The sequence below is a fragment of the Antrostomus carolinensis genome, unplaced genomic scaffold (assembly GCF_000700745.2).
Source record: "Antrostomus carolinensis isolate BGI_N321 unplaced genomic scaffold, ASM70074v2 scaffold34883, whole genome shotgun sequence".
NCBI classification, from domain to species: domain Eukaryota; kingdom Metazoa; phylum Chordata; class Aves; order Caprimulgiformes; family Caprimulgidae; genus Antrostomus; species Antrostomus carolinensis.
Window position 1 is genome coordinate 42,502 of NW_010307850.1, and position 12,293 is coordinate 54,794.

The 12,293-nt window shown below is 39.7% G+C and overlaps 1 protein-coding gene across 1 annotated transcript in view; it reads right to left on the minus strand.

The window, feature by feature from the left end:
* Window positions 1–12,163, minus strand: part of COL4A5 (collagen type IV alpha 5 chain) — a gene marked incomplete at its 5' end in the record, with an annotated part of 33,718 nt that extends 21,555 nt beyond the window's left edge. The window contains 14 exons of the mRNA XM_029084406.1: window positions 323–472; window positions 1,295–1,384; window positions 1,993–2,160; window positions 2,838–2,846; window positions 6,401–6,514; window positions 7,173–7,323; window positions 7,590–7,687; window positions 8,294–8,398; window positions 8,486–8,578; window positions 9,249–9,417; window positions 9,875–10,066; window positions 10,270–10,340; window positions 10,912–11,004; window positions 12,080–12,163. Coding sequence (XP_028940239.1) covers window positions 323–472; window positions 1,295–1,384; window positions 1,993–2,160; window positions 2,838–2,846; window positions 6,401–6,514; window positions 7,173–7,323; window positions 7,590–7,687; window positions 8,294–8,398; window positions 8,486–8,578; window positions 9,249–9,417; window positions 9,875–10,066; window positions 10,270–10,340; window positions 10,912–11,004; window positions 12,080–12,163 — 1,587 coding nt within the window. The remainder of the gene's footprint in view (window positions 1–322; window positions 473–1,294; window positions 1,385–1,992; window positions 2,161–2,837; window positions 2,847–6,400; window positions 6,515–7,172; window positions 7,324–7,589; window positions 7,688–8,293; window positions 8,399–8,485; window positions 8,579–9,248; window positions 9,418–9,874; window positions 10,067–10,269; window positions 10,341–10,911; window positions 11,005–12,079) is intronic.
* Window positions 12,164–12,293: the final 130 nt, after the last annotated feature.

Consider the following 12,293-nt stretch of genomic DNA (forward strand, 5'->3'; position numbering starts at 1 on the left):
TCTCTCATCATGTTTAGGAATAACACCTAGAAGACTGAATCGTAATCCTGCTGAGAGCACCTTAGTGCTATCACAATATTGTCATGTGCCAAATAATAGTAAGAGTTAATGAGCAAGGACGCTGCACACTAACCATACAGAATAACTTGGTCATGGAACCACTTAAAAAAAAAGCTTGAAATAAGAAAACCTTAAGCCACATCTATATTTTGAGTTTATTTTTTTCTGTAAGAAAGAATGAACTGTAATGGATTCAGTTATAGGTCACTGTTATCTGTAGAGGACAAACTACCTCCCTGGACCCACATGCTAAATTCTGTACCTGGAACACCTGGCTCGCCTTTTTCTCCTTTTGCTCCTAGCTGTTTTGGATCAACTTTTCCAGGTGGACCTGGGAGGCCTGCTTCGCCTTTGATGCCTTTCTGACCTACTGGTCCAGGAGACCCTGGTGGACCAGGTAATCCAGTATTACCTATAGTAGGTACAAACAACAAAAGAGAAAAAAAATATAATCCTTAATGTAGGCTAATATATTTGTAATGCTTTTACTTACATAGGGAATCCACGATTTATTAATGAAGTTGGAATTCACTAAATGATCAGTCAGTTTCTGCAAGGTTCTCCACAGCATCTTAAGCCCTGGAACAAAGTTGAGTGAGTGAACTGCGTGGGGACAGCTGGATGCTGCAGTTTGTCAGCTCTGGCCAGCCCAGCTCAGAGGAAGCAGCTGTCTCTATGACCCACATCAAGAGAGAGCTCCCAGAGCCCCACCACACTGTGCCGCTAGCACCAAGGAGTTGCAACAGATACAGCAGCTTTGGATGCACAGCCTCCTTGTTCTAGGAAGATCAGTGGGTTTTTCTTCTACCAAACTCTTTAAAAATTAATCTCCAACAAGGGGGTTTGGAAAATGTGGATAGAATAGCTTCTCTGTGAGATGTGTAGAGCTGATTCTGGATGAGTCCATAACCCAAAGCTACTGATCTTCTTATTTCTGTTGCTTAAAGCAGACTTTACAACATACTTCAGAAATATTGCTCTCCTTTAATGCATCAATCCAAAGGCAATGTTTTAAAAATAGCTAACATTTCATGACATCAATTGAAAAGAGTGACTGAATGCTATGGCTTAAAACTGCAAAGCAATTCTGAACATCAGCACTGTCAAAAGAAGATAACCTAAGCAGATCTCAGTAATGAAGATCTAGATGTTAGTATTACAAATCCTCTTCCACACAGCACATGGAAAACAGGATTCTGTGTTCTCTTCAGGGGTGGATAAAAATAAACATTACCTTTCAAGCCAGGCAGGCCATTTCTTCCAGGAGTTCCTGGAGGCCCTGGAGGACCAGGAGCTCCCATGACACCCATCTCGCCTTTGGCACCTAAATGAATTGAATCGCCATTGTCATTCTGAACAAAAATTCAAAACCTATCAGTACCTAACTTTTACTTCCCTGCATCTATGTGGTATTTATTAACCAGCACATGCATATACAGCCTGTTTTAAGGGAATTACAAGCACTCATTTTTGTATAGATCTAAATCAGATAAAATGACACTTGAAAATTGTGCCAAATATTCCACAGTTAAGAAGAAAATTTGCAGTCCACCCTTCTTTTTGTTAGAAAGCATATTTATACCTCCAATAAGCTTAGTTCCCCGGTTTGAAAAATAAATACTTGTTTGAAAGCAAACTTCAATTTATCGAAAGCCAAAAAGACAACTAGGAATACATGACTTTTAGAATCTAATGTATTGCCTCCTCTATCCAAAGACAGAGATTCTCAAAATTCACTTTTGAGATTTCTATTCTAGAGGGCAAAACAGACTATCTTAACTGAATAAGTATGAGATGTAATGGTTACATATATCCAACTTTAAATACATAGGATAAATATCAAAGCTCATTAAGCTGGCATGCCCAAGTATAAAGAGCATCCATCTGTAACTACAGTTTGGTCTTTGTCCACAGGTAAATATGTGAACTTACCTGGAAATCCAGGTATTCCATCCCGGCCAGGTGGTCCAGGTGAACCCTGAGGCCCTGGGAGACCAGGGGGTCCTGGATATCCTGGAGATCCTCGATCACCTGGAGGACCAGGAACGTCGAAGCCTGGAGGACCTGGATCTCCTTTCTCCCCTGGAATGCCCTGCAACCCTAGACAATGTTGTTAAGACACAATTTTTTATCAAAAACTAAGGCAAGGCTGAGATCTGTGTCTCTGGGCATAGTACTGTAGGAATAGCTAAGTTTCATCTGCAGTCCATTCCTAGCACTGATAGAAACCCTGCAATTCTTCTAAAGCCATTTATTTTTTAATGGCTTCCAGGTTTTATAAGGCCATCTTCTCCTGAAGAGAAGCATTACTAAAAATTTACCAAGTTGCAGCAAATGCAATTCAAAAAAATCTCAAAAGGAAAACAACAACTCTCTTCAAGAACTCCTTAAGTCTGATTAATAAAACAAAAACCCAAGCTTGATTAGACTGGTTTGTATTTTATCATTAAATATTGAGAATCTTACAAGTATATTTCCATTAATGATTCAATTTTACTACATTCTAAGATAACATCAGCTTAATATTTTTGAAGGATAGCAAAATTCTGCATTGCATTACATTTCCCTCAATGAAAAGTATGAATTGTCAAAATACACTTAAGATTGTTTAACGCTAATGATACTGAGCTCGAGGCACTGCTGAAGCAAGCAGACAGCTTGTTTCCCTCCAGTGCACTGTATCAGCAGAGATGCTCACTCTGGAAATGTAGCTGACAAATAAGGATTATTATTAAATCTGAAGTTAAGAAAAGGCTTTGGTAAAGAAACCACAGTACCTGGGGAACCTGAGGTTCAAAAGCCAACGAGTTAGAGCTCATCAGGAAGTTGAGACAGGTAGCAGTAAGGAGTTGTAATAGTCGTTAAGTTAGGAAACAAAATAAAGCACATACAGATTAGAACAAAGAAAAAAAAAAACTATCCTAAAGTTACTGAAAACAGAACTACGTACAAGAAACACAACACCAATGCAGTTAAGAGAAACCAGACTGCAAGGAAACTTGGAGGTCTTTTTCACAGTGCAGCCACCACTGTATGCAGAAACAAGAAACTCAGTGAGATATTTTCAAATATTGATGGTACATTTAAAAAAATAAATTATTTTTCCCTTTTTGCTTGCCTAGTATTCTCTTCATAACTGGAGAACAAGCTTTTTCTGAACTGTTTCTCACACAAAACTGACATTAGTAGATACTGGCCTGGACTTTTTCTGAACACCAGAGTACATCCTACCAATCAGCTTCTTGATCTGCATCACATTCTGGTAAATCCCTTCAAATAGAAATTTTCAAAAGATGCTTCCTCTTGAAAACACAAAAAACCTCTAAATATATTTTTTTATTCTTCTATTACACAAATTTACATTGCTACACCTACAGAGATCGTATATTGCATGTTTCATGCCCTAGCATAGTCTACTGAGATTATGACAACAGCATGCCAAGACCTCATAACAAACTACAAGGCAGTATTACTCTAACTCTGTAATTGTGACCTCTGCTCTCAACTGCAGGAACCAGTTTAGGAGTGATGCAGTGATGTAATGATGTGTTCTTTGCACACTACAAAGGCAGATCAGGTTTTCTTGACTGCACAGGCTGTAGACTTAAGATTTAGTGATAAGCATGCGCCTCTTTTACAGCAGCTTATCACTGCATTAACCTATGGTGTCATGTGCCTGGAACTGCTTACTTTGCAGAGAAAAAACAGTACCAGAGAATGGATAGAGACTGCACATGCTCTGTGTTTAAGGGGTCTCTATCAGCAAGGGAGGGGGGGGGGGGAAAAGAGAGAGGAAATAATACACAACTCAGTAATAGGACAAACTCCATTATCTAGAATGGTAAAGATACTTTTTTAGATAGAAACTAATTCTAATTGAATTTCTAGTTCTCAAAAACATAACTGTATTGTAATTAGAACAATACAGACAAAACAATGGATTCTAAAGTAATTTGTTACATATTCAAAAAAAGAAGAATGTTGAGTTACTGCAAACTGTTTGAAGAAATGGTGGTGCAGAGAAAGGAAATTCTGAGCAGGGAAATCCTTTTAAGAGTTTTCCAAATTACCTGAAAAACAGAGCCCCAGAAACTTTCCCCTAATGTTGCATAAAGGAATAGAATCAAAACAGCCTAGTAAAACAAACAAGGGATAGGAGATTGGAACATAAGGCAGTCTGCACAAAACAGAGGAACAGCAGTGACAAGAGAAATAAAAAGGACTTCTCAAGTGAGACCTTCAGAGCCACCATGCTGTTAGTAGCCACAATTATTAGTCAGTACAGACACGAAGAGTGAATATAAGCATTTCAAATCTAGTAATAACTGTGCATTTGTCAAAATTGGTATTGTATAGAATAAATCAGTGATTGCATGAAATCAAATTCTGGCTAATACCAGAAGAGATGGTGTTACAGGAAGACAAAAGAACATGCATTGGATGAAACATTCAATCCCATATTAATATATCCCACCCCAAATACACACCTGTGTTGCCCTCTGTTTCAGTTCAGCCTCAAGTGCAATCACAGGTTCAGAACACTGTAGTGAGCACAGTAAGCCAGGCAGAGGACCTGCCTGTTGGCTCAGGGAACTTCTGTGCACATTGTCCAGACCCCTTGTGTCTTTAGTTCTTAACATTGGACACATTCAAGGCTTGCTAGTGCTTTGACCACACATTCCTTTCCCCACTGGGAAACTTGTGAAAAAATACACTTAAAAGTGACCCACACTTTATGTATGTGAGTAAAACTCAAACTCCCTGGGCCTACATACTCAAGTGCTTGCCTACCTTCAAGTTAAGCACTTTGCTGAATTTGAGCTCACAGTTCATAAAGACCTGAATATGATCAACCAATTTGCGATCAATGATCTTACAGGTGACCATGAATTTTTCAGCATGCATTGCAAACAGCGCCAGTCCTAGCGCTGGCATACAAACACATTCACGAAGTGCAGTTCACGAACATGCAATGTGAACAGTCATACAGGCATGGCAAGAACCAGATGGGTTTTGAAGTGTTTCAGGCAGACATGCTCAAGTCCACAGAGAATGTTCTCACTGTGGTGACTGCCACACGTTTGCGACATCAGGAGCTGGTGCACAGCAAGCACATTCACTGAATGAAGGGGAAAAGGAATTTCCCTAAACAAACTTTGTGAATAGAACGATGTGCATGCATGCACATGTACCCTTTGTGCACAGAGATGGAACGAGTTCACATCTTCATCAGTCACCAGTCATTTTAGACAAAGACAATCAAACTCCCTTGGAAGACATATTCTTAATTGTCACTATCTTTAGATTCTACTTCATCAATCTACTTTGAACCTATCAGGACTCATAAAACTTGCTGGGTTTGCAGAAAAAAAGTGTGTGAGGGAATCAGGAACCACAGAATTCAGAGGCTTCTGTAAGACAAATTCTAAAGCTCTTTTCCAGGTGTTCTTATGACAAGATGAATGTATATGACCTCTTTTACTGAGAGGCTTTTGTTAAAACAGTATCACATCACTACTTGGAGAACATTCTCTCCTCTACAAAATAATGAACCAGCTAGTTTGGAAGACTCATGCTTTCTTCCTTTCCACATTAACTGAGTTAAATTGTGCTTCAGCTTCCATTTGGGGGAAAAAAAAAGAAGTGCCTAGCCACATCAGGGAGAACTTGAATTACTCCCTTGATTTTGCACTCACCATGTAAGTAAGGGGGAGGACAAATAACATTGTATAATGGACTGAGTTTGACTCCTTTTTTCCCAAAACAGAAAGTAATTTTCTAGACAACAATGTAAAAAAGTTATTTAAAAATACTTCTTACCCAGTGAGTTTGGAATACAGTTTGGTAAGCTAGAAAACTGCTTTGGAATTTAAGAACCATCTTGCTATTTGAAAGCAATATAATGACAGCACAGTACAGGCAGCTAAAGACAGCTTTCCTCCTCTTCTGCATCCCCAAAACCTCTGCACTGACACTGTGTTCCTTTCTGCCTTGCCCTGAAGAGTATTGTGTTAAACCTTTTCAGAGAGATTTTGTTGATATCTGTGCACAATACTTCCTAGAATTTCTGCTGAGGCTCCAAGTCTCTTCCAAAGTGGGCTTTTACACCCTTGAGACCTAAATTCTGCAAATGGCAGAGCTGAATGTAATTCCACTTCTGATTTCAGTAAAAAACATGATGTACCAAGTTTTGCCCACTTGACTGGCAAAACAGCCAAGCTAATAGACGTGAAATCTCTATCTTTCCTTGCCTATCTGTTCAGTGAGACCTTCAGTGTCCTGTGTACCTGCTTACTGTATGATAGAAATAACCTGAGGGTACAATTCATGGGAGTTTTACCTGGGGGGCCAACAGGACCTGGAGGTCCTGGAGATCCAGGTGGACCTTGACCACCAATGCCAGGGATGCCTGGTGGGCCTGGGAGTCCTGGTGGTCCACTTGGTCCAGGGTCACCTAGAAGAACACTCTTGTTTAGTTAAATAGTGAACTCAGTTCAGAGATACTTGCTTTCAGAAGCAGAGTGCCTGGACATTGTACTTGAAATCTTGTCCTTGCATGCAAACAAATATAGATTTGACACAGGAAAAAACACACTTCAGAGGCTATTTCTGAAAGCCAGAGATTTATCCTCACTCTGTGTGGAATGCATGCAGTTTACATTTCTAGCTTACACAGAGACATGTTATTGCATCACCCTCCAACATCAAACTCAACAGATGCTCTCCAGCAAACCAGGCATGTTCTGCAGTTCAATACAGACAACGATTAACAGAAGGAATTTGTGACTTGCCAACCCTCTGCATGTTGAAGCACAGTGCATCTAAATGACAATTATTCTATTGAAAAACTTTTATTCCCACATTAACATGATTTGTCGTTAGAATACAGACTTCTAGATACTGACCCACAGATTGGTATTTACCTGCTTGCTTGCTTGTCTTTTGAGAACACAAGCTTTAATTTACACAAGTGCTGCCTGATTTGGAAAAATGGACCCTGAAGTAACTGCTCTAGAGTCAGGATTGCTTGTATTTAACTGCCACATGACTCTCAGCACATCTACATTATTTAAAGTTTAATAGGAAACAGAAAAGAGGAAAGTTCTCCATACCTTTGGACCCTGGAGTTCCATCAAAACCTGCCCGTCCTGGGAGACCAGGGTTGCCTGGGAAGCCAGGATCACCTTTAGGTCCTTGAACTCCTTTTGTCCCTGGTGGTCCTGGGGGTCCAGGTGGTCCTGGAACTCCAAATCCACGATCCCCCTGTAACAAATTAACAATTTTTTTAAAAGGAATTTCTCTTAAGTTTAGCCTCTCCTTAAAATGTTAAAGTAGCAAACAAAAAATACCCACTATCTTACACCTCAAATTTCTTTTTTCCTACCCTCACTCAAACCTCAAGTAGAGAATATGACTTCCTTGCCATCAAAAGCTGACAACAAGAGTTGAAATCCTCCCCACCGACTTCCCACTGATGCAGAAAAACCCCTGAGAAAGTGAGGTTTTATACTAAACAAGCAAATACAGACCTTCTGTCCTGGAAAACCAGGTGGTCCAGGAGGTCCATCTAGACCAGGGCGACCTGGAGTTCCTGGAGCTCCGGGGGGGCCTGGAGTCCCTGGGAAACCTACACATGATATGGAGGTTAGGGCAGCAGAGGAGAGGACAGCACAGAGTGTTAGAACAAGTCTTACAGAAATGCTTAGGGCCCATGACAAGTAATCTCTGAAAAGGGGTTCTCTGCTGGCTCCAACATACTTGAGGGGTACCCGTTTGGTTGAGATAATTTTTGAGTGTACTGTCTCTGCCGCAGAGGATCTCTGGGACTCCTCTCAGAGGAGGGCACTCCCCATGCTATGTGATCTAACAAAATTACAAACAGTTCACAACAGAAACATTAACATCTTTAAGCAACATTTGGAGATCAGTTATTGATTCAAGGTCAAACTTTCATAGTTTCCCAAAGTTTCACCTATTTACTTTTGTGTCTTTGGTTTACTGAAAAATGTTTGCTACCATGAAGGAGCAGTACAGGTAACAGAGGATAAGAACTCGACAGGTTTTTTTCCTGATACTTCTGAAATTATTACAAAGATGTATAAATTCGAGACAAACTATTTTTTTAAAGGATTCTAGAGACAGAAATCAACTCATTAGGAAAAAGTGAAGAGACAGAACCCTCTATGTCCCCTCTTCCAGCCAGTACAATGCAATAACATGGCTGCAAACATACCTTTTGGGCCTGGTGGACCTGGAAGTCCAATGCCAGGAATACCTGGCTCTCCCTTTGCACCTGGGATGCCTGGTAAGCCACGCTGACCTGGCTGACCAGGATCTCCTGTAAAAAGAAAATCAACATAATTATCAAGATTCAGTCAGAATAAAAAGCTCTTGGAATTCCCTGGATATCTAGTTGCTGCTTTACCTGGAAGACCTGGGTCACCATTTCTTCCTGGAGGACCAGGGGGGCCTGGAAGTCCTGGTTCTGTAATAGTCTGGCCAGGGTCACCTTTTGGACCTAAAAACAAAAGTAAGAAATATGTATTACTCAGTAGGAGTTTTTTTTTCTGTTTCTCTTTGAGCAGAAAAAGATTCTAGCTACATCCCAAGCTTACAAAAACCTTCAACACCAGCAAGACTTCACCCAATAAGCTATCTGCCCCTGAACCCCATACAACAATTATAGGCTTAGAGGCATTGTTTAATGTTAAGAGAGTTTTCTTGAAATGTTATTTTTTTAGCTTCCTCCTAGGTACCATTATGAGTAGTATTTTCCATAGCTGACATCAGCACAGCTTGACCAGGATCTGTGTAGTTGACAAGAAAGTAACAAAAGCAAATTTGTTCAAAGCAAATCTTTGTTTTCAAAAACTGTTGTAGTTGCAGTATTATCAAGCATAAGCCAGATGGTAATTACAATGCATTTCCACTATAGTCAGTCGAAAAGGAGAAGCTTCTCTAGGGGTCAGAGCAGAAGGGTGAGTGAGGTGCCTATAGTAACATAGCATAAATTCTGCTCACTTTGTGATCCTGTCATGACCTTCAGTATGGGAGCTTATCAATACTAGGTCTTACAACACCTTTGGGAAAAGCTTAAAAGCAGCATTATGTTCTGAGAACTATCCAAAGCAAAAGGATAAAACTTGATTTTACAGCTTTTGTTCAATAGCACACAGAGACCAACTCACCAGGAACTCCAGGAGGCCCTGGACGGCCTGATACACCTTGGATGCCCTTTTCACCAGGTGAACCTTGTGGACCAAAACCAGGAGGTCCAGGAAGGCCTTTGTCTCCAGGAAGACCTGGTATTCCTGGATCACCTGGGATACCCATTTCTCCTTTGAATGCAACACTGCCCTGAAAAAACAAAAAGCAGGATGGGAAAGAGAAACATGTATTTACTAGAAAAGGAGTAAAGTGTTTCATTGCTTTTTTTTTTTTTAAACTCTTTGGCAGTTTCCAACCTTCTAGCTCTCAAGGCCATTGGCTGCTTATGTCTTACTAACATGGTAGAGATAAGGTCTAAACCTGGCTACTTAATTCTCCACACTACATAGGTGATATGCAGACAATGGCAGAAAGGACCATCTGACACTACCCAAGAGAAGTCTCAGCTTTTTTTTAGAGGCATTGACAGACTTGGGGAGTACCTCTGTGTATCATCACTAGATTGGCATCTATCAAAGAGAATTACTGTTAGTTACATTCAGAAAAAAAGTGTATTTGCCAGTCCTCTTAATCTGCACTATGTCAAATTCATCCAGGACTTCCTAAAACATCTGTCCAATCAGAGACAGCATAAAATGGAACTCACCGGTTCCCCCTTAGGGCCAGGTGGACCTGGCAGTCCATCTCGTCCAGGAGTGCCATCAATGCCAGGAAGACCTGGAGGTCCTGGGAAGCCAGGGTCTCCTTTGTCACCTTTCATTCTTGGAGAAGTCAGGACATCCCCTGGTTCTCCTTTAGGACCAGGTTTCCCAGGAGCACCTGGGGACCCTGGAAATCCCTGAGGTGGGGGAAAAAGCATTTTAGTTTTTCTTTCATTTCCTCTCTGAGTTTGGCACAAGAATTATGCATTCAAGCTAGTTATGGACAAAAAAAAAAAAAAAAGATTAGACAAGAATTCATATCTACTGTGCACAGATCTACCAAACCTGCCAGACAAACGAGACACTATTTTTCCCACCAGAACATAACACCACCACTTACTGGTGGCCCTACAAGGCCAGTTAATCCAGGAAGGCCCTTTTCACCTTTTGGTCCAGGAAATCCAGGAGAACCTGAGTAGTGCAGAAAAACATAAAAGAAAAACACAAAACTGTAGAAGCTGTAAATATCAAGCATGCTGTTTGCATAAGATAGTAGCTAAGTTACTTTAAAAGCAGGCAAGGTTTAGTCAGTCTTTTTTGGAGAGCTTGATTTTATTTGAGCAGAACAAAATTTGCAACTCTACATTAAATCAGTAGTGCCAAAAAATGTCACACTAAAAAAGCTCCAGCTCCTCTGTCATTTCAGGAATAGCAAGCAGTAGAAGTTAATTTCTTTATTTCAGCTAAATCTATAGCAGACCATAAATCTTTAATATGCAGAATGCTTGCAAGTCTGTCTTTGATCAGATAATTTTTTTTAAAAGACTAGATTTTAAAAAATGACTGATTGTTTTACATGTATCCAGCCTGTTTCTTCCTAACGCTCCCCAGCTCTGCAAAAGAGGACATGCACCAGCTATATACTGGAGCTTGCAACTGTGAATTTTTAACACAAATATCATTAGCATCATACACAGATACTCAGATACAAAAGTGACTTTATAGAATATATTAGGCAAAATAGCGAAGACAACAGCCTTACCTGGACTACCTGGAGGTCCTGGTGGTCCTCTTTCCCCAGGAGGCCCAGTCACTCCAGTTCCTATGCAATTGAAGCATGTGTCTCCTTGATCACCTAAAAACGTTTGCATTGGGAAAGCATACTTGAGCATCAGATCTTAGAAAACACCAAGAGCATTCAGCACAACAGCAATTGTTTTCTTGCTACTGATCTATAATACCAAGTCCAAAATGACTATTTCAGGTAATTATATGATTGCTTAAATATTAGAAGGTTTTCCCCATGAGTCCTCTTCTAAAGTAGGTACTTGACACTTCAAACTACAACTCTAAAATACATATAACAAAATCCCAAACTTTAGTTAAATTCCAAGAGTGCAAAATAAATACTGGAATGTTTCATTGATTTGATAATAGGCTAAACTTATTTAATTAAAAAAAAAAAGGAAAAAAAAAAAAAAGAATGGTTTCAAGAAGCTTAGGAATTTCCTTCATGTACAGACTTTTCTGACATTTGTCAACGTAGTATTTAAGCACTTCATTTAGGTTAATTAATTAATCCTTACAATATCCATGAGAAAAAAGACTTCTGTTTGAAAGAGTACAAAATAAAGTGAGACGACCAAAGTCATCTAGGATGTCCATGGTTGAGCTAGGAAAAGATTCTCACTTACCCATATCAGCATCCTCATTGCAAGGTTGTCTTTTTGGAAACAAGGATACACATTAAAGATGTCTTTCTTTTGCTTACCAAACAAACAAACTCATTGTAGATTGACCAACTCAAATTAGGAATCTTGCATTTTTAATTTCAATGTTGCTTTCCATAAAATATGTAAAATTTATTAATGAAGTAAGTATAAAACTTTTTCACATAGAGTTGGCACCTACTGTTACAAAGCACTTAGCTCTATCGACCTGGAAGGTAATCATAAAACTGAAGTTCCATGATGCATGCTAGGCCCTAGTGTTGGTTCTACCCTCAGCCACTTTGAGATTCCTGTAATTAAACACTAGATGAGGGACTATCCTAGACTCAAACAAAAAAGCTTTCTTACTCAGAAACAGAAAATATCTGCACTAAATTCTATTGGGAAGAGACATTGTTTATCTTTATTTAATGCAGGATTTACACTGTTTTGCAAGCTTTAAAAAAAAAGAGAAAAAATAAGATAGCTGTGACACTGCACCTTTTTGACCTCGCTCCCCTGTAAAGCCTTGTTGTCCTGGAATTCCTGGAGGACCTGGTGGCCCCTGCTCACATAACCCTTCACCTGAAGAGAATCAGGAGATGATTAATAACCAACTTGTGTTAGACTGACAACAGCACCGAATATACACTTTCAGTACAAAAATGTACTTCCTAGTATTTGTGGGGATCACAGAATCACAGAATGTTGGGGA